Consider the following 17108-nt stretch of genomic DNA (forward strand, 5'->3'; position numbering starts at 1 on the left):
CCGAGGGCGGAACCGAGGGCGGAACCGAGGGCGGAACCGAGGGCGGAGCGAAGCGGAGGCAGAGCTGGCTGCGGAGCTTTATTGGCGGGCGGCGGAGGGGCGCGGTGTGGCCGAGCCCCGCAGCCCCGCGTTAGGGCAGGTGTAGCAGCGCGTGCCGCTGGCGGAACGCCTCCAGCAGCGACAGCACCCCGCGCTTCCGCGGACCGGGCCCCGCCGCGCCGCCGCTGCCCCCGCCCGCCTTCGCCCCCCCGGCGGTAGCGCGCTTCGCCTTCGGCCCCGGCGCGGCGGCTACGAGGCACTTCTGGTACTGCACCTGCGGGTACGCGGGCGGCGTGGCGGCGGGCGGCTCCCGATCCGCTTCCCCGTCGCCCCGCGCCGCCCCGCTCACCATGCAGGCTGCCTGCACCGCCTCCGAGATGGTGCCCGCGTCGGGCTCGCACCAGAACGCCGCGCACTGGAAGCGCCGCCCGGTGTCGGCGATCAGCGCGAAGGTGTGCGCGTCGCGGCCCACGCCGAGGAAAGTGACGTAGCGCACCTCGCACTGCCACACGTGCGCCCCGTCCTCCTCCTGCGGGCGCCGCGCCGGTCCCGCCCCGACCCCGCCGCGCTCCCCTCGGCCCCGCCCCGGCCCCACCTGCGCCCGCCGCACCCGCACGGCCGTGTCGGACACGTAGACGTGGGCGGGCGTCCAGCTGTGCCGCCCGGGGCCCGCCAGCAGCTGCTCGATGGCGGCGTTCAGCACGTCCATCCCTGCGGGGAGAGGCGCGCGGTGCTCCCCGCCCGCTGCGGGGCTGAGGCGGGGCTGCGGCGGGGCGGCCTTACCCATTGCCCTGGGCACGGGCCGGCTGCCGATGTACAACGCCTCGTACTGCCGGGGCGGCCTCCCTACGGCGTCCTGGACGTCCGCTGCCGGGACACGAGCGGTTAGCGGGACCCCCGCCCCAGCCCGGACCCCGAATCCCCCCGGGGCGCGCGCGGTACCTGTACGCAGGGGCCACGTGGCCGCGGAGATGGACTCCAGCGCGGCGCTGCGCGGTGAAAGTCTGCTGCCCGCTGCTGCGCGCTCTGCCACGATCTGCCGGGGACGGCGATCCGGTTCGTGCGGGGCCCGGCGCTCCCGGAGCGGCCCGACGAGAGAGATCCGCGGAGCGCACCTGGGAGCACATCCCGTGCAGCGCCTTGGCGATGCCCTTGGCGGGCACGTTGCAACGGAAGACGTGGCACTTGAGCACGCAGGTGTCCTTGTCACTCGCCACGAAGGCGAAGTCCCTGCGAGACCGCGAAGGTCTGAGCTTAGCCCCGTCAGAAGTGGCGCTCCGCTCGGCCCCGCACAGGCTTTACCTGCCGTTACCTGTCCCTGTGCGCGGCGTGGCGGTGGGGGAAGAGTGAGGCGGTCAGTTCGTGCCTGGGCCCCCCGGGGCCGAGCGGTGGAGCTGCGGCGCACCCACGGCCCCGCCCCGCGCCCAGCACCTGCCCTTGTTGCAGCCGACGCCCCAGACGCGGATGTTGAGGATGGGCTGACAGTGGATGAGGCTGTGGTCCAGAGGGTCCACCAGGCTCATGGTGTCCTTCTTCAGGATCATCACCAGGTCCTGGCCCTGCGGGGAGCCGGGGGCACCCTTACCTGGTAGCGGCCCAGCCACACACGTCCCATGTCCCAGAACTACACCGAGGATGGGAACAGCCCCGTCCTGCAGCACTGCACTCCGCGGAGCACAGCAGCAGGACCTCCGTGCAGCTCACCTCTCCCCAGCTGTCTGCAGAGCCTCGGCCCTGGCTGTTGGAGAGCTGCTGGATGCAGTTGTTGACAGCAATGCTGCTCTTGCCAGGCGCTAGGTCCTCCTCGGGGATCTCCACCCAGCCCAGTGAACGCACAGCAAAGCACTGAGCAGAGAGATGGTGGGCCTCTGCCGGGCTGACATAGCCCTATCCTGTACCTGTATCTGTATCTGTGCCTATATGGCCAGCCCTGCTCCCACCCTGGTGCCTGTCAGCTGCTGCCACCTCCCTCCTGTGCCACTCCTGGCAGCCTGTACATGGCAGTGCAGGGAGCCCTCAGGCTGTGTGTGTGCAGGGAAGTGCCTTGATGCATTACCTTGGAGCTGGGCTCTGCACCACACTGCTGGAAGTCATCACCTTGCCATGTCAGCGATGCCCTGAAGGGATGGGATGAGGTGGGGAGGGGTAAGCTCCTGCTCAGCATTTCTGACCTTGAGAGTCCCAAGGAGCAGCAGAACACCCCCACACCACTGTCAGGGCTGCATCCTACCATGGTGCCAGCTCAAACTTCTGGCCTCAGTAGGTGGAACCCTGAGTTTTCCCGGCCACAAGTCAGCAGAGCACAGGGGCAACCTTACCTCCTGGTCAGCGAGGCCATGGGGCTGGGAACAGGCCTGGCTTTTGATGTGTGCTTCACCACAGAGACCTGGCAGTCCTGAGAGAGAAGAGGGGTTGTCAGGAGAACATATATCTGCAGAGGCACCCGTAAGAGGCCTCCCTTCTGGGAAAGCAATCTCAGCTCATGGACAGCCTGGCAGAATGGCTGGGGTGGGGACACTGTGAGGCTTCCTGAAGTTCTTCAAGGGACTTAACGCTGGCTAGGAATGGACTGAGCACGACTTTGGGGTGACAGAGTCCTGCTATGGTGGCTGCACAAAGTACCCAGAGACTTCTGTGTCTGCACACTGGCTGTTGGGATCCAGCACCAGCCCTTCCTTCCCTGCCCATGTCCTATACCGTTTCCTGGAGCGTCTTCTCTCCATCAGCCTCCAGGAATCCTCCTAGGTTGCTAGAGAGAGCAGGGTGCTGCCACTGTGTTGTGCCCGTGGGCACGTGCCAGTAGTAGGTGCCCAGAGAGTCATGGATTTTTCTCCAGCCGGGAGGAAGGTCAGGGTCCGTCTCCAGGCTCTGGTCACTCCAGAGGTTGTCTATGCAGAGACAGGGTGAGGCAAGGGAGAAAGCTCCCACAGCTGCTCCCAGCTGCAGGGAGCAGTAAGCAATAAACTGGTGAGAAAATGGTTGCACAGTGGCCTCTGGGCTGCAACCTGGTGCCCTGGCATGGAACAGGGGAGTGCTGAGCAGGATGGTTTGCAGAGATGCCAGAGCTGCTGCTGCAGCAGCAGACCCCCTGCACCATGGTCGGTACAGGCAGTTGCCTCACTGGCAGCCTGAGAGGTGAGATGGCCCCGCCAGGGAGGCACCGAGGTAGGCTGCCCAGGCATGGCCCAGGGACATCCCCAGCATCGGGCAGCTCCTAGCTCTCTGCCAGCAGAGCAGTATACCAGAACTGACTTCCTCCCAGCATGGCCACGGAAGGGCAATGGCCCTCTCCTGCAAGCCCTGGAGAGATCGAGAGAACAAGCTCGTGGTGTGGATAAGTAATGGGATCTGCTCCTGGGTCTGCGGCTAAAAATACAGAGGTCATCGTGCCCCCTGTGCTGCTTGTCCCTCAGAGTGGTGCTGCCAGGAAGGATGGGCGTCATGCCATCCGCCAGTGACAGCGCTGCAGCTGCCATTGGCCAGGCCGAGCCTCCCGCTGGACCGCGAACGCTCCCAGCGCCGGACTCCGTCCCCGTCCGCTATCGGGGTTTCTCAGCACCCACTGTCTGAGCTCGGTTCGGCAGCGTTCCGACGCGCCGTTCCTCCGCACCCGCCTCGCCGGGGCCCAGCCCGTCTCTGCGGCCCCTACATCGCGGAGGGGGCGAAGGGCGGGGGGTTCCGCGACTCACAGCACCGTTCGGAGCGCGAAGCTCCCCAGCCGCCCTTGTGAGAAGGAGGTGCCGCCGCGCCCCCCCGCTCCCGCCCGCACAGGAAGAGGCCTGCGGGATGCGCCACCCCGCCGGGCCGAGCGCCGCGAGTTCAGCACCGCGGACAGCGGCCGCCGCCTCAGCCGCGCGCCCCGCCCCCCCCCGCTCCCCCTCGGCTCCCCCAGGCCGCCCCCCGCGCGGCTGACCGTCGCAATTGACGAGGATGATGGCCAGCATGTAGTCCTTGCCCAGCATGGCCCCGGCTGCCGCCCCGGGCTGCCGCTCCCGCAGGTGCGGCCCGAGCGGCGGCTGCGGCGGGGGCGGGCGCGGGGACGCGGTCGGCCGCAGAGGGAGCCCGAGCGCAGGGATGGGGCGGCGGGGGCGGGGCGGGACGGGCGACGGCGGTGCCCGGCTGCGGGCGGGGACGTTTGGAGTGAGAAGGGCGAATGCGGGTGGGCGTGAAGGGGAATGGCGCGGTTTCGAGGGAGGCTTTTGGAAATGCGAGGCGGCGTTTGGGTGTGTGGCACGGTTACTCCATTTAAGTGTGTGTGGAAGGAGCGTTTCCAGGTGCGAGAAAGGGGATGTGTGAGTGTGAATGGGGGTATCTGGGAACAGGATTGGAGGATTTGAGTGTGGTAGTGGGTTCAGATCGGCTTTATTCTGCTCTGTGTGCCCTTAGGTTCATTCCTCTCCCCTCCACGCATCCTTTACATTTTCTCCGCTCCCCTCCCTCTCTCAAAGATCTCTTCTCCTCCTCCCCTCCCCCCCCCCCCAACCTGTTATTCTGCATTCATTGTCTCACGCATGCTCAGATCCTCCCTGCTCAGAGGGAAACGGGAAGAATTAGAACATCACTGAAAAATAACTGCCTGTGGTTCAGTCCCTTCTAGGCAGTGCTGAGGACACCTGGATGTGGGTGCCACAATCCCCTTGTCACCAGGGGTCTGGAGCTTTGTGCCCCTAGTTTGATACTTCTGTTTTCTGTGCTGTCTTGAGCAGGCAGTTCTAGCTGACACTCAGTATTTGGGGACAAAAGCTTCCCATGCAGCAGCTGTACATTTTGATTTCCCCTATGGATCACGTCATATGCTGTTACAGACAATTCTCCCAAAGGTCTAGATGCCCGATAAGGAACACTGCTTGTGAAATGTCCCCAGCCAGATGTAGCCCTGTGCACTACAGCCCTTGGAGTCCAACCATTGAGCCAATACATCACAGAGCGCAGCATGAACCTGTTCAGCTCACCACTGGCCATGTGACAGATCCTTATTTTTCTGTGCCTGTGAGTGAACCTGCCTTTGGGGTCTCCATTTTAGAGGTCTGTCAGGCTGTTTTCTAACACAAAATCCACTCCCAGCCCCTAATGAAGAAGAGACAAATCCTTAGCGATGGAAAACATACTTTTTCGACATACGTGTAGTGGAAAAGAGGGCTGCTGCCTCCAGGGAGATCCACTGACTCTGTGAGGTGGGATAATTAATAAGCAGCCATTGTGCTGCTTATTCGCAAACTTGGGAATAAAGCAAATGAGACCAAATGAGCAAGATTGTCTTTCCATCAGCTTGGGTGGTAAATAACACCGTAAGAATCTTAATGTCATTACTTACATGACTTTGATATTTTGATACATATGTATGTATTTATTTATTTACTCAGATTTTTTTGTTTACTTTTCTTGTATATTAAATCACAGGACTGTCTGAAAGTGCATTAGACTGGGACCTGTTTTCAGTTCTGTGAAGAGCTGCGTGCACATGGCGGGGACCCTGGCAGTGAGAGTACTGGAGGATGGCCTCACTGCTATGTAAAACATCATTATGAGGGTGAGCAGAGAGGGAGATGACTGTCTCTGCTCTCTGACGGCCAGTGATAGATTGCAAAGGAATGATTTAAAGCTGTATCATTAGAAACTCAGATTGGATACTGGGAAAAAACAAAAGTCTATCTGAAAGGTGGTCAGTCATGGTCCCAAGCCTGTCGATGTTCAAGAAACTGGAGCAGTGCTTTTAGATAGGTTCAGCTTTTTTGATGGACCTGTGGGGACTCAAGTGTTCAGCTCAGTGATGCTTGTGGATCCCTCCAACTCAGGACATTCTATGATTCTACGATTTCTGACAGTGGGGTATGCTCACATTGTCGTGCTATACAGCACAGTGCACCCCAAATTAGCATGGCTTGGAGATGGGTCTCATTATGTTGGATGCATCCTTTGCATCTGTATTGGTTTCATGTAGCAAGATTTTGGTAGGAGGTCATACATAGCAGGGAAGGCACCTGTGTACTGAGCTCAAAAGCTACCCTTTGTTAGACAAGAGGATATTCCAGCCAGCTTGAAAAAGGACACACCACTGGTTTGCACTGTTTGCACCCCATTGTACGGACATGGAGATGGTGAATTTTGAACTGTTTCTGAACAGTTCTGAAAAACTGAACATTTTGTGAAGGACTGCATCCCATGGAAGGACTGCATACCTTGTGCTGAAGCAGAGAAAGAGCCTGAGGATGAAGGAGAGACAGAGGCAAAATGTTTTGGACTGACCACATCCCACATCCCCATTCCCCAACAGCACTTACATACAGTGACACTTTTATTACTGTCTGCAGCAGGCAGTGCTGTGTGGCTCTGGGACTCAGTGAAGGCCAGCTGCCCAAGAGAACCTGGGGAAGATTTTCTTTTATACACATGAAGCAGCTTTCCCTCCTCCTCTTTAGGGAAATGCATGGCACATCTACTAATTCTGTAAATCACTATTTTCTGGTGTTGACTCTGACAAAAATGGCATCTGGGTTTGGTTTGAATTGTGCTTGGGAAAGAAATAGGATGGCAGGCATGTACCACTGATGAGGATAAAACAAGAAATTGAAAAAAAAATTATCATCTCAGGAAGTGGAAATAGCCTTGGGAAAAAAATTATTGAAGAGAATATAAGAAAAACCATCATCTCTTGTCTGTCTCAGAAGAAAGATGGATATTAATGGTGTCTATTGTATATTATTTGAAATGGTTGCATTATCCAGTTGTGTCCTATGCTTCTTCAGACTCTATGGTATATAAAAAAATCTGATTTCTACCCAAAAGAAAGTCTCTCTCTGTCTGAGAAACTTCCTCTGCTGGACATCTTTTTTTTCCCCATTAATTTAAATTTGTTGAAACTTTGGAAACACTTCTAAACACTGCAACTCTCCCCTCCCTTCTAGGGTATTATGAATGTATACATACATATACTTTTCAATATCTTTACTGATGACCTGGATGAGGGCACTGAGTGCACCCTCAGTAATTTGCAGATGACTTCCAAGCAGGAAGCATCATTCTGCCTGGGGGTAGGAAGGACTTACAGAGGGATCTGGACAGGCTGATTGCTGGGCGCAGGCCAGTGGGATGAAGTTGAACAAGACCAAGGGCCGGTCCTGCACTTGGCCACAATAACCCCAGGCAATGCCATAGGCTTGGAGCGCAGTGGCTGGAAGACTGTGTGGAAGAAGCGGACCTGGGAGTGTTGGTTGATGCTCAGCTGAACATGAGCCAGCAGTGTGCCCGGGTGGCCAAGGAAGCCAATGGCATCCTGGCTTGTGTCAGAAATAGCACAGGAGCAGGAGATGGTAATCCCCCCTGTACTCAGCTGAAGTGCTGTGTTCAGTGTTGGGTCCCTCACTACAAAAAAGACATGGAGGCCCTGGAGTGCGTCCAGAGAAGGGCAACAAAGCTGGTGAGGGGTCTGGAGTGCAAGTCTGATTGGGAGTGGCTGAAGGAGCTGGGATTGTTCAGTCTGGAGAAGAGGAGGCTCAGGGGAAATCTCATTGCTCTCTATAACTACCTGAAGGGGGGTTGTAGTGAGATGGGGGTCGGCCTCCTCTCTCATGTATCAGGACAAGAAGAAATGGCCTCAAATTGTGCCAGAGGAGCTTCAGTCTGGATGTTGGGAAATACTAATGGTCAGGCGCTGCCCAGGGAGGGGGAAAGGGCTGCCCAGGGAGAGGGAGGAGACTCCAACCCTGGAGGTGTTCAGGGAATGTTTAGATGTTGTTGGGGGATGTGGTTTAGTGAGAGCTACTGGTGATAGGCAGACAGTTGGACTGGATGATCTTGAAGGTCACTTCTAACTTTGGTGATTCTATTATTCTATGATATGAATAAAAAACCAAATGTGATGTGATGTGAGGACTTCCTTTTCCACCTGGTCAGCTGACAATGCAGAATGGCTCAGAGATTTTTCTGTTTCTGTTTGTTTGATTCATTGCCCTTGACTCCTTTTATACTGTATAGTCTCACAGTTCTTTACCACTTCTAGTAAATTATTTTCCCTTTATCTCTATAGAACCATAATCTCTTCTTTCCACTTCTCCACTGGCTTCATGAGGAAGAAAGGGGTGGAGAATGAAGGTCCCCCTGAACATGGGGTAAATACCCCTCAAATATACCCTCAAAGCTGTGAAAAATCCTTTGCAAATAAAGCAAGCATCAATAGTTTCCAACTTACTGGTGTTTAAAAGACTTCATGAAGCAATGGTATATTTGTTGATGCAGTGGTAAGGAAAAAGGAATAACAAGAAAGTATGCATAAAGGTAGTTATTTCTTTTTAATAATGAATTTCTCATAATTGATTTCAAACATCCAAAAACTTTGCACAGGCTCACCAAGAAGCATTCCTCCTTCAAAAAGAGCCCAGCAGAAAAGACTCCAATGATGAGCTCTGTACACCAAAATGTAATCAAACTAAAACCAGGAATTTCTGCTACTCTTGAAAAAACGTGTCATTTTTAGACAAAATGCCATCCTTTAGGTGAACTTTGCCTATTATACACTCATTATAAAACCAAACAACACCTTCATGCCAAAAGTTCTCCACTTCCATGGGCTGTGACCCCTCATTTAGTGTGCACTCTGAAGTTTTTAGTTTAGTAAAACCAAAGTGATACAACCCAAAACAAAGATGTGCCATGATGACAGACACTCAAGCCCCATCTGTAGAATAAGTAGTATAACAACAGCTGAAGACGGGGGAAGATGAAGGAAGCAACCATTGCAGGGAAGTTGGGAGAACACCTTTGCCTCCTGGGACCAGGCGGCCGGCAAAGCCTCTCTTCCCCCAGCAGAGATGCCTGCAGGGTGAGGGGCACATGCTCACTTATGCTCAGTGCTGCCCCAGGAGAACTCAGACATCTGCACAGAGCTGTTCTCTAACTTAGCGTGCTCATGGCCGAGCTGTGCTGCTCACAGCTCTTTGCACGTGCTTTGCAGACAGTGCGTTTGTGGGCAGTGCAAAGGATTGGCGGGCAGTGCAAGGGATTGGTGCATCCATTGCTTTGATAAATTCCAGTGTTCACTGATGGAGCTGTGGGAGTTGCACATGGGAGGTCATGCACCAGCTCATGGAATGTTGCTCAGCAAATTAGGCCGTGTGCTCTTTCTGAGTCCATAATCGTGAGTTTATTGATTGACAGCAACAGAAAAAGACTTGGATGCTGAGTTGGGTGGCACTCGCAGTGCTGCCCTGTAACGCTGTGCACTGCCTCTGCCTTCTGATGCTCCTCCTGTCAGTCTTTCAGCTGCAGCTTTTACATCATCTCCACAAGACTGTTCACTGTGGAAGACTGAAAAGAAACAAAGTGAGTGTAGAAATAGGACAGAAACAATCTAGGGAGATCTCATTAAGAAAGTTTAATCAAAAAACTTCCAGAATGGCCCCATGCAGCACAGCACGTTCCTGCCATTCAGGTCACTGATGTTACTTCCCACAACAGCTGCCCATGGTAAGATTCGTGCTCTGCTGTGAGACGCGGTTTCAAAGTTGCAGTGCCCGACATGGCAAGCTTCTTTATCACAGCAAAACTCTCTGGCCATTACTAACAGCGTCCTCAAGTGAGAGAAAGGCATCCAAGCTCCCCTAGGCAGCCCTCACTGACAGTGTGATTTCCTCAAACGCACAGCTGGGTGTTTTCCTACTACGCTGCTTCCCTCAGCACTCTTTCATGTCTGACAGATGGAGGCAATGAGAACAACAAGAGAGTGTGTGTCTGTGCTCACTAAGGACTCACCTCTGCATGTGCAGCAGCAGCTCTCAGAGAAGCCTTCATCATTTCCGCTCTCCTCTTTTTTTGTCCTGTTCTTCTTTTTCTTCTTGCTATGAAGTAAGAAAAAAGATAATTTCATTTTGAAATTGGACTAGGAAGCCATTCTCAGTGAATGACATTTCCAGTTGGACGCACAGAAGACCATCATGGAATGAATGGAAAAAGATGGGGTTACATATTCTGGCACCTCAGTGCCTTTGGACTTTGTAGCCTTCAACTCTTTTCCCCTCCACAGAGAAGGAAAAAGCAAAGCCAACCCCAAGCAAACTCAGTGCCTCACCAAAGGCAGCAGCTCACGGGGGAGGGTACCGCAGCACCTTCTTACCTCTTCGCTTGGAGCTCTGCGCTGCGGCAGGCCCAGGCTGCGCTGCTGGAGGCAGCACGCTGTCCCCACTCTGATACATCCTCAGAGCCTTCTCCCTGCTGCACTCACTCCTCACTCTTTTGTAGGGAGACAGCTGCTCTGTTGCTTGTTTTGCTCCTTCCAAGTCCTTGTGCTTTCTTTCAGGCAGGGTCTTGGAGAGGGAGTGGAGGCTCACTGCAGGGGATGGTCTTCTCCCTTCACTGGGACCTGCTCTGCTAAGAAGCCCTCCAGCCCGTACATGAGCTTTGGATTCAGTTCTTAGATGAGCTCTTTCAGAATAGACTTCTTGTACTGCATTCATGCGTCTCTCTCCATTTGACTCAGCACCTCTCACTGTCACCATAAAGAAAGGAAAAGCAACAGGATTTAAAGAGAGTCCAGAACTACTTTCATTCTACAAAATAGGCCACAGTACTTGAAAATCTAATCTTGGGTATTCATGGTTATGGATCTTAGGATCTTGTATCAACTGTGGGTTCCCAGTACAAATCAGGACAGGAGAGGTAACTAAATCCTAGGGATTAAGACCCCGAGCAACATGCAATGAGATCAGTCCCAGAAAGAACAGACAGAAAGCCTAACTAGAAAGACAGGGCACCAAATCCAGATGCCTGCTGTGTCTGTACCTCTCTTTGGTGCTGTGCCACATTCCATGCTTCTCCTGTGCCTTTCCACAGAGCAGTGCTTCAGTGGAAGGCTGCTTGTATCAGCTTCTGGCAGAAAGGAAACAAGAAAGACATGAAGAGCATCTATTTGGAGGAACATTTTAGCACAGCCAACCACAGACTTCTGGTCTTCAAGTGTAGTTTCTTCAATTTGCCTTTTTTCTGCTTCAATGGTGAGCCATTTCTGCAGTCAGCACAGATCTGCAGTGCCCGTCTTCTCTCCTCCATCACACACAGCCTTTTGTGCAGCCCTATTTAGAGGCAGGTACCCACACCACAGCTCACAAGAGCTTCTTACCTGGGGAGGCTTTCCGTTTCTCCCCATGCCTAGCACCATCCCATGGATGCGCAGGCTCCATCCCTGCAACAACAGATTGTGTGTGATTTCACAGACAACGGGAGCAGCACTGTCCTGTTAGCTCACATCCACCCCCAAAAACTGACAGACACTGTTCTACAGCCAGAACAGAAACTGATGTTTAAACTGCAATGTGCTTACACAAAGCAGTACTGCTCTCATTCCTGCTCAGATGGCAGCAGAGGAACCCCGTCTGCCTGACAGCTCTGCATTCTGCAGAGCACAGCAAACAAAACACTATCAGCTGCAGAAATCAAGACATGGATTTTTTGTCCCTAAAGGGAATTCAGTCAGCTCTGAGCACCACTACTTATACACACACTTCTGTCTCAGTACTGCCATCAGCTATCACTGTTGGCCTCTCTAATGCTTTCACCATGGTTACTGGACATCCCTACAGCACTGCACCCGCTCAGAAACTTAAAGTGCACTTACTTAAAGTGCATTCTTCCATACTTCATGACAGAGGACTGAAGAAACTCACTTTTGCATGGTGCTAAGGACGGTCCGTCCCCATCGCGTCCCCCTGTGCACTGCAAGGCACTGTTGGATTTCTGGCAGCCTGCTGGCTGCTGCTTCCTAGCACAGGGAACAGCACTGCGCTGCTTCTGAAGAGAGAAAGGAATAAATGTCAGTGGGAACGGGCAGCCAAGGTTTGTTGAGAGCTGCAGCATTCCAGATCGTGCCAGAGATGGATATCAGAGTGCTGAAACATTAGTTATCACTAAAGGAAATATTTGGGGGTGTATTCACAACATCTGCACAAGCTGCAATTTCTGGGCATATCCGTCTTTCAGTTCACGTGGAGAAGACAGGCGTTCTCAGACATCACTTCAGGGGGTTAAACCAACACACCTGCAAACACCAGCATTATTCTGAGGGAAACAGTGCCTTCAGGTGCCACATTTCAATCCATGCAAAATTACCGTCCACAGCCTTAGCTCTTCACCACCATTTCTTCCCCACCCTTTACTACTGCAGGCAGCTGGAACAAACTTCTCAGCAGAAACCCAGGGCAGCAGGGACCTGGCAAACCATAACCAGGTGGAGCTGGCAGGAGGGCAGTGCATGCTCTTTGCTCCCACCCTGCCCCAGCAGGTTAAGGAGCCTGGCAATGCTGTCTTGTTGCTGCACATGCAGAATCCAACCAGTTACTGAGGTAACAAAAGACGAGTAGGGCTCCCCATGCTTCATCCCTTCCCCTTTAAAATGAGAAAAAGGAAGAAAACCCAAGGAAAAGAAACCCAGCCATACCTTTCCATACACAGAGCAGGAATAGGAACAGCAGCCGTGTCCTTGCTGAGACATGGTGGGGAATGTCTCAGGGGAAGCTCAAGTTCTCGTTGCCCTCTCCACAGGGACTTCCCTCGCTCGTGGAAAGAGCTGGCTTCACTCTTTCTCAGACCACCTTGCTCCCTGAAATCTCCTTTTGGATAGAAACCCTGTAGAAAGTATCAACAAGTGAGAAATCATGAGGAAGAAACATTTCCCCAGCTTTCTTCTGTAATGCCAGTAAGTCTCTCGAGGAGGACAACGTATGGAAATCAGCTGGCTGCAAGCACTGCCTAACACTAACTCCAGGTTGTGTCTACCATGACTTGTGTCAGCAACTGCTCTTCTTCATCTCCTCAGTAGCTCTGCACATAGTTGGTGTTGCTGTCGTGAAGAAAACTCCCTTTGCCCCAACCCTCAGTCAGGGTTTTTGACAAACCTTCAGCTCTGGCTTAGCCCAGCACAGCGGCAGCCCTTCTCCCTCCCAGCGCACACACCTGCGCACTGCTGTGTCACATGGTCAGCATGGCAGTCACAGCAGGCAGCACCCACCGGCTACCCCCTCACCTCCAGCTGTGATGAGAGCTGATGCCGTGTGCCACCTTCCTGCACAGTGCTCACAGCTGTGACACTGGTGGCAGCCATGGCCCCATGTGCTTTGGATATCTCAGTGTGTGGGGATATCACCGGACAGTCTGTGTCCCAGCTGAGTGCCTGCTGGGTATGGCACAGCCAGTGATCACTGGGGCAGTGAGGCACAAGTTGTGCTCTGTGCAGTTGGTGCTCTCCTTTCTTTTTAATGTCTGACATAAAGGTGGGGGCCCACCAGCAGTTATCCAGGGGAGTAATGACTTTTCATCCCCACCGAAATGTGGGATGGAATCCCTACAAGAACCCATTTCCCCTGGAAGCAGTTGTGTCGAGGGGCACTGCTGGATCTGGGAACTCCTCCCCTGCCTAGTTTTTCTTCTGAGACACCTCCCAGCAACCACCCAGCACCAAACCCAGCTCACCTGTTCAGCCTGATCAGCCTAAGCTGTGTCAGCTCACACACATACTGCAGTGGTGCTACCAATGGGCTCTCACAGGATGATTTGTTCCCTGGAAGGCCCAGAGCTCAGTCTCTGCTTGCAGAGTGTTTTGCTCACCAGAGCACCAGCTCTGCTCACCAGCTGTGGCACAAACACTCCCACCATGGCAACGACTGTGACCTCAGCAAGTGTCCACATCACTTCTGTGCCTTCATCATAATGGCTGTGAAGGAAATGGACATCTCCCAGATCCAAATTCTAAGAAATCAACACAAGGGTCACCCAATGAGGTTATTTGAAGTAAAATGATAGAGATATTAAGAAGACTCTTGTGCAGCCAGCATGGATTACATTCTCACTCAGGCAGCACACAATCAGACCCAGGAGGTGTTCCCCTCTGGCTGCCTCCAGCTTGAAGGCCGGAAGGATTTGAGTTCCCAAACAATCAGCAAGCATTTGGATGAACCAGCCTGCTAGGTCTGAAGGGGATAAACAAGTCTCTCTTGGGAAGCCAGCTCGGCAGAGACAGCACCGCTCTGTTCTTGGGCTGTGGTGCTCCATGGCCAGATGCTGCTCCAGTGCTGGGGCTAGATTTCCTCCTGGGCACCCACATGTGCTCTGATTCTCCTGCAGGTTTCTGTGGGGTTTCTGGCTTCCTGATGGGGAGCTGGATGCTTATGCTGCATTTGGCTTACAGAAAACTTTACTTGTCTCATTCCTACTCAGATGGCAGCAAATGAACCGCAGTCAGCCTGACAGCTCTGCCCTCAGCAGAGCAAAGGTGCATCAGCAAATAAAACACAATCAGGTGCAAATGTTGAGAAACATATTGTTTGACTGTAGGAATTCATTCAGCTCTAAGCACCATCATTAACATGTAATCCTGAAAGGTGAGCTCTAATCCTTATTCCCTAACACTTGAACACCTTGCACATAAAGCCTTTGTTTCTGTGTTCTGACCTCTTCTCTTCAACCCATCTCCTAACCCTTAACTTTGGGTATTTACCAGTGCATGGATGGTGAGGTCTTTGAGGAGACACGTGTTTTTCAAGTAAGGTGTACAAATGTGATGTGTCTGATCAGCTTAATGCCACAAGGCAGAGATATTTGGGATTGCTGAGATTATTCTGATGAGTTGATGTCTGCCCAAGAAGTTGAAAGGCCAGCAGCAGGCGCGTATCTTTGAAGATGATGTTGTTCCTTCTGTCTCATCAGCTGACAGGCCACAAGAAGGATAATGGATGGAGATTCCATGAGGAGGTGACTTCCAACATGATGGAGTTCACCATGGCAGTGGAGAACCACAGAAAAGAAGAAAATGGCAACAAAGTGCAGCTTGAAATATGTGGACTGGGCATATGGAGGAAGTGATATCACTGGAGGAATGCAGTGGTTTCACTCCAAGGCAGTTTAGATCACACTATATCTTTCTTTATCAAGGAGCATTTGGTGAGGGTTGAGAGAGTGAAATGACTGAAATGCCAGGGTCAGATAAAAGTGGGGAGGAGAGGGGGGTGTCCGCAGACTGGAGGGAAATAGGGGCACTCTGGGACAGTATAGCAAAGCCTGCAGAGAAGAAAGCAGAGTGCTGGTGAGGATGGAAGGCCCAATCAGCAACAAGGTCTTTGTCCCCTTTACTATGGTTTGTGAGGAGATTTACTGTGCTCATGGCAATGGGGCCACCTTCATCCCTGTGCAGAGGCTGGAAGCTGTCATGCCATTGTCCTCCACATAGCAATGCACCCAGCCCATCCCACTGACCTCAGGAATAGCCCTGAGCCAGACAGGATGGGTCTCTCCTCCCAGGATCTGGTTGTCAGGCCTTGGCCTTTCTGCTCCATCAAACAAACCAAGAGTTTTCCTAGCACAGTGCTCTGCCTGTCTGTAATCACAACCTCCAAATATGTACTCCAACAAGTTGAGGAGAAGGCTTTGTGAGTAATGGCCTTCACTGGGTCCTGTGAACAAGTCAACATTTAATTCTGACTTAAATTTCTGCAGAGTTTACTTCATTCTGCGCTCCCTATCTGAGGTTCAAATATTTAGCATCAAATATGACTTGGAACCTGTGAAATACAGAAAGTCCTAATGAGCTGTCTTTTTCATAGGTTTGTTCAAGTCTTCCACACATGTGCAGCTAATTGGAAAGATTTCCTGAAGTCCTTAACAATGAAGATTTCAAAGAAAACCTCTTACAAACAATTTTTGTTCTCAAGGATGCATTTTCTTACTTTTTTTTCGAGCTTTATTCTTCAACTGATACTAATCCAGGGTATCCCACTGTAAGACCTGCATAGGTATGAAAAACAGTCTCTTGAAGTCTGACACAGTATGGACAAAGTGGCTGCTCACCTCCCAGCCCTGCCATTTCTGTCATTGGCTACCTGGGTCTAGCATCTGTTTTCCTTACATTCGATCTCTCCACTACAGTCTGCATCAGGATATTACAGCTCTTTTGCACCAGAGGAGCTGGTCAGAGATCACCTGCAGGAGATCAGAGCCCTCTGGGAGCTGCAGATGAAGGCTGGACAAAGAGCCCCAGAGTACCTATACTGCCAGCAGTTGTCCTGTAGTTGCAGCCCAGCACACTAAACCCTTCCCAGACAAGTCAGTGGGTCCCAGGGGATGACTCACAGTTGAAACGGCCACCAGGAATCCAAGAAACTGCCTGATTCTTAATAAACACACAAACACCCATGGAGCATCTTGGGTCATCTGTGTCCAATTAAGCCTGAACAGACTCAAGTGCAGGCCACGTCAGGTGGCAGTGGTGGAACCCATCGCTTTGGGATGATTCTCCTTTTGAATAGGGAAATTAAAGGGAACAATGTGAGAAGATTCAACAGGCCAATCCTCAGAGTCAGGGAAAATAAAAATTTATTGCTCTGTAAAGGCAGAATGCAAAAAGCATTGGATTGTGTCTCCAATTACTAAAAGGGATCTAATCCATTAAATCCTATGTGGAGTCAGGAGTTGAACTCAATTATCCTTAGAGGTCCCTTCCTACTTGGGATATTCTATGAAACCCTTGAGTTAAGGTAAACACTCCAAGCCAAACAATGGGCACTGATTCATAACCTAATATGAGGCAGAAAGTAAGTGTAAGAACCAACTTTCTTTGTCATGATGACCAGGGCAGGTTATGGGGAATAAACGTTCCAGGCCAGCACTGACTGCCACGGGACTGAGCGAGTGGTTTTGCAACAAATCAACAAACAAATCATGTATTTGTAGGTCCTTTCCATAACAGGGCAGAAGCCCTCGTTCACAAAGGCCAATATGGAGACCACCACTTCAAAGCTGATGTTTAACATTATCTTTACTCTGTGAGGTCTCCTTTTGTATGGGAATTGCTGAATCACAGCCTGAACCCCTGATTGATCACCTGAGGCAAGCAATGAGTCAGCCAGGGAGCACAGTGAAGGCAATTCACCTGTGCTGCCAGAAGTGGGGGGAGCCTGGCTGCACCTCTCCTAGACCCATTTAAGAGCTTACTGCCAGGGGAGAAGGATCTCTTCTGGAGATCCCTTCCTTTGGAGTTTTGCAGTGAGCCCAGGACAAGGGTAAGCCCTTTATCTATTCTTTTTTAGTGTAAT

At 52.4% G+C, this 17108-nt stretch overlaps 1 protein-coding gene across 1 annotated transcript; it reads right to left on the minus strand.

The window, feature by feature from the left end:
* Window positions 1-130: 130 nt before the first annotated feature.
* On the minus strand, window positions 131-4029 carry APBB3 (amyloid beta precursor protein binding family B member 3). Its single transcript, XM_042887201.1, has 10 exons — window positions 3953-4029; window positions 2737-2927; window positions 2358-2434; window positions 2096-2156; window positions 1744-1884; window positions 1471-1598; window positions 1352-1357; window positions 1155-1269; window positions 982-1075; window positions 131-906 (listed from the first exon to the last, which is right to left on the minus strand). Exons 1-10 carry the CDS (start codon window positions 3999-4001, stop codon window positions 131-133), a joined length of 1638 nt encoding a protein of 545 aa, XP_042743135.1. The 5' UTR covers window positions 4002-4029.
* Window positions 4030-17108: the final 13079 nt, after the last annotated feature.

This window comes from Lagopus leucura, unplaced genomic scaffold (assembly GCF_019238085.1).
Source record: "Lagopus leucura isolate 7727_CA_CO unplaced genomic scaffold, USGS_WTPT01 Super-Scaffold_100075, whole genome shotgun sequence".
In the NCBI taxonomy this organism is placed as follows: domain Eukaryota; kingdom Metazoa; phylum Chordata; class Aves; order Galliformes; family Phasianidae; genus Lagopus; species Lagopus leucura.